The sequence below is a fragment of the Eubalaena glacialis genome, chromosome 4 (genome assembly GCF_028564815.1).
Source record: "Eubalaena glacialis isolate mEubGla1 chromosome 4, mEubGla1.1.hap2.+ XY, whole genome shotgun sequence".
NCBI lineage: Eukaryota > Metazoa > Chordata > Mammalia > Artiodactyla > Balaenidae > Eubalaena > Eubalaena glacialis.
Window position 1 is genome coordinate 182,117,249 of NC_083719.1, and position 4,251 is coordinate 182,121,499.

The 4,251-nt window shown below is 61.0% G+C and overlaps 1 protein-coding gene across 1 annotated transcript; it reads right to left on the minus strand.

Annotated features, from left to right (window-relative positions):
• Positions 1-784: 784 nt before the first annotated feature.
• On the minus strand, positions 785-3,298 carry TNFSF9 (TNF superfamily member 9). Its single transcript, XM_061188844.1, has 3 exons — positions 3,035-3,298; positions 2,387-2,420; positions 785-1,230 (listed from the first exon to the last, which is right to left on the minus strand). The coding sequence occupies exons 1-3, from the start codon at positions 3,296-3,298 to the stop codon at positions 785-787; spliced, it is 744 nt and encodes a 247-aa protein (XP_061044827.1).
• Between the last annotated feature and the right edge of the window lie 953 nt (positions 3,299-4,251).

Consider the following 4,251-nt stretch of genomic DNA (forward strand, 5'->3'; position numbering starts at 1 on the left):
CCAGATACAGTATAGGTAAAATATCTCAAGAGCACAGATAATAGTAACATGGGAATAATAAAATCCCTAAGGCACAGGGGAGTTATGTAAATCTCAAGATAACTCACATTGTCTGGCATATAGTAAATGCTCAATATATAGAAGTCATAACATATATAAATATTTTATTATCTAACAACATGTACCACCTCACACCTTCCCATATGCCCCAGTTACACGGGGTCACACACAGTCACAGTGTCAAGCCAGCGTATTAGACCGTCAGCTTGGCAAAAGCTGGGGGTTTTGTCTTGTCCTGTTCATGGCTGTGTCCCCAACACCTAAAACAGTGCCTGATAAAATTTGCATGAATGAGTAAAGCTCACACAGCATAGTTACTTGGACTCCCACAAGCTAGCCCCATGAGTACCATGGGGGGAGGGGGAGGGTACTGGGAATGAGTCTCTATTTCTCACATATTAGCATAAATAAGGATGGGGGGTGTCTTTTTTATTTGTTGATGTTTCTCTAGCCCTGCACAGTGCCTGGCACGGAGCAGAAGCTCAATAAATATAAGTTGAACGGATTAATATAATGTACACTGTCTGAGCTCAGGCTCAGAATAAATACCAAGTGACAGAGGGACCCGGAGAGTCCTGGAAGAGGGGGTCAGCAGCAAGGACCCCGGCCCAGCCCAGTGAGGTAGAGTAGCTAGACCCCATCACCAGGGGCCCCAAGAAAGGAAGGCAAGATTCAGTCTTGGTCCAGAGGGTGGCACCTAGGCCTGGGGGTCACGTCAGCTGTATCAAGGGGAGTCCAGGGGGCCTGGGGTGGCCACGTGGAAGAGGCCCCAGACCGTGGCGTCCGCCGAGAGCTGCCAGGCGCGAGGCTCCCGGACCGCGAGGCGCAGGTCGACGCTCAGGCGCTGTCCGGCATCCAGGTGCAGCAGGCCGCTCCGGAAACCAGCCGCTGAGTTCCCCGAGGATGGGGGTGGCAGGTCCAAGGTCAGGGCCAGGGCAGCGGCCCCAGCTTGGAGAGGCCGCAGGTGCAGGGCCACGGAGACGGAGCCGGAGCTGTTGCCACTGCTGGCCATCACACGCTTCAGCGCCAAGTGCAAGAAAACATAGTAGACTCCGGCCTGGGCCACCACCACCTCGTGTGTGTGCTTGTCATAGCTCACACCGGGCGCCAGGGTCACACCTGTCATCCCCCGCTCGCTGCACCAGTGCAGGGGCCCTTCGGTCAGCTGTACTGTGGGAGGAAGAGGCAGGGTACACTTAGCATGGGAGCATCGCTGAGGGTTGAGGTCGCAGCCCTGGGGAGGGGAGGAGGGGCTCTGAGGGAGAGAGGACAAGAGGGAAAAGTGGGGAGGGGGGTATGAGAAAGATAAGGGGACTCAGAGAGGGAAGAGGGGCTGGGGGGGGGCTGGGGGAGGGGAAGGGGGGATAGAAGGAAGGAAAGGATTCCGAGGGAGGGGGAAGACTCTCTGGAAGAGGGAGATTGAGGAAGTGGAGGAGACTCAGAGGAGGTGGCGGTGGAGGGGGACAGACTTCCAGGAACCAGGAGGAGGAGGAAATGTAATGCCAAAAAGGATGATGGAGGGGGAAAGCGGATGGGGGGATGGAGTTTGGAGAGGGAGGAGAGGGGGATGGGGGGCAGAGTTAGGATAGAATGAAGGAAGGGACTCAGAGTGGGGGGGGAGAGAAGGGGGGATGGAGAAGGGGAAGAGCGGGGGAAGGGAGGGGGAGGTTGTGGGGGAAGGAGGAAAAGTCCTGGAGGAAAGATAAAGGGAGGGAGGAGGGGGTGGAGGGTGAAGGAGGAGGGGACTCCAAGGAGAGGACAGGATGGAGAGAAGGTCTCCTTAAGAGAGAAGGGAAGGAGGTGGCAGGAGAGTCCGGAAGGGGGAGGGCAAGGGGTGGGAAGAAGAGTCCCCAGAAAGGGGAGGGGAGCGGGGGGAGGGTCTCCGGAGGGAGGACGAGGAGGGGAGTCTGGAAGGGGGAGGGGCAGAGGAAGGAGGTAGAGAGGAGAGTCTCCAGAAGAGGGGGGAGGAGGGTCTCGGGAAGAGGGAGCGGAGGTGAACGGGAAAGAGGGTTTCCAGAAGGGAGGAAGGGAGACAGGGCTGGGGAGGAGGGGTCCGTCTCTCCTAGAGCCCAGTGGGAGAGACTCTACCAGTCTGAGATTTGCAGCATCCAGCCCCAGCTCTGAGAGGGCGGGGTCTGAGGTGGGCACAGATGGGGGTCAGAGGAGGAGGAGACCCCGAGAGGGGCTGAAGAGGTCCTAAGAAGGGAGGGGACACTTTTCAAAGAAGGGAGGGGAAGAGGGTCAGATTGGGTCACAGAGGAGGCCTCCCTCTCCTGGGGCTCTCCGGCTTAGTGCACCCTCCCCCCTGTCTAGGGGAATCACTCACCACCGTCGGCCACCACCAGCTGCGCGAACACGCCCTGCCGAGAGAGGACAAGCGGAAAGTGGGTGGAGATCCCCCCTCCCGCACCCGCAGCCCTCTGGAAAGTGGGGTCCCCGGGATCTGCGCAAGTCTTGAGCCTACGCTCCCTTCCCTTCCCGCTGCAAAAGAGCGCGCGCGCTGCCCCAGCCCTGCTGTGTGCAAGGACAGAACCCCGAGGACTCAGGAGGGAAAAGAGGAGAGAGTCCCTCCAGGGGGCTTGGCACTGGGGAGTCTTGAGAGAGAAAGGGGGGTACCCCAAGGGTCCGGGAGAAAACCTAGGTTCTCCGCGAGTTACGAAAGAAAGGGGGAGCCCCCTCAGTGGTTCGAGATAAAGTGTCCCTCGGGGTCCGCGATGGAGAAAGTGCTCCCCTCTGGGGTCCCGGGATGAGGTGGGGTCTCACGGGGGTGCGGGATGAGAAGGGTGCCCCCCGAAGTCCTGGATAAAGAAGCGGTGTCCTCGGAGGTCCAAGAGGGACGATGGGGGTCCCTCCACCCTCGGCCTGGGATGCATTAAGGACCTCGTAGTGGGGCGGGGCGGGGGGAGCGGATGGAGAAGGGGTCCCGGAACTGGGTAGGGGTCTCTCCCGGGGTCCAGATCGGGCCGCATCTCACCTGCGGAGAGTCGGGGAGGCGGGTGCGGGCGTCGGGCGTCAACTCCAGGCCCTCCGGGAGTCTCGGGCTGGGCGCGGAGCCGGGGACCGGCGATGCAGGGGCCCCGGGCGCGGCCCAGGCGCGCACCAGGCAGGTGGCGCAGGCGGCGGCGAGCAGCAGAAGCGCGGCGCTCAGGGCCCAGGGCAGCGGGTGGCAGGAGCGGCCCGAGGGCGCGAGCGGCCGCTGAGCCTCGGGGTCCGGGGCGGCGTGGGTGCTGGAGTGCATGGCCGGCTGCGAGCGGCTGCGGTCCGAGGCCGCTGCACCGCACTTTATACCCAATCCGAAAGCCCCGCTTTCCGGGGAGTGGCCCGTGGGGATCCCAGAGATCCGCCCGGTAGGTTGGTTCCCGCCCACCCCGCCCCGCCTCCTCCACCTTCTGTCCGAACGTTCCCTAACTTTCTCTTCCCCGGATCTCTCCCTCTCTCCATCTCCTTTCTCTCTCTCTCTCTCTCTCTCTCTCTCTCTCTCTCTCTCTCTCTCTCTCTCGCCCTCCAAGCTCTGCCCCACCGATTCTCTTGTGTCTCCTTGGTTATCTATCTCTGCGCCTCTCTGCTTCTCTGCCTCTTTCCCCAATTTCTTATCACTCCCTAGCCCCCCAGCACTGGGGCCCCCCCAGGGCTCTCCTAAACCCGGCACTTCTTCAGAGGGGTCAGAAGAGAGCCAGGCCTCAGCCCCCTTCTCCTGTGGAGCATAAGTCCTCCCAGTGGAACCCTAAGTGCCCTGCTCAGCCCTCCCCCTCCCCTCCCTCTCTTTCCCCAGGACCCCTGGACCTTCCCTGGCCTGCCCCCGCCCACCCACCTAGACGCTTCCCGTCAGGGGCCCCCTGGACCCCACAAGCAGAAGGCTGGAGAGTCCAGGTGGAGAAATTCCCCTTGTAGGAAAGGGACAGCCTTGAGTGAGGCGGAGGAAACTCAAATTTCCCGTTCGCTCTCCGGTGGTGGTGTCGGCGGGGGCGGCAGGAGGAGAAGAGAAGCGGTCAAAACTCGGCCCCAAAAGAGGAAGCAACCCTGGATTGAGAGATGGCCAGCCCTAGAAAAGCCCTGGGCTCCCATAGAAGCCCTGCTCTGCCCAGACCAGCCAGCCAACTCCCTAACCCTCTCCAGGATTCACTTTCCCTATAGAAAATGGAAGGGTGGACCGGGCAATTGATCTCAGCCATCCATCAGCCGTCCAGGAAA

Coding starts and splice junctions, on each gene's coding strand:
- TNFSF9 (XM_061188844.1), bottom strand. CDS start 3,298: ATGCACTCCAGCACCCACGCCGCCCCGGACCCCGAGGCTCAGCGGCCG. Junction 2,421..3,034: donor GCCTCCCCGACTCTCCGCAG/GTGAGATGCGGC, acceptor CTCTCTCGGCAG/GGCGTGTTCGCGCAGCTGGT. Junction 1,231..2,386: donor GCTGGTGGTGGCCGACGGTG/GTGAGTGATTCC, acceptor TTCCTCCCACAG/TACAGCTGACCGAAGGGCCC.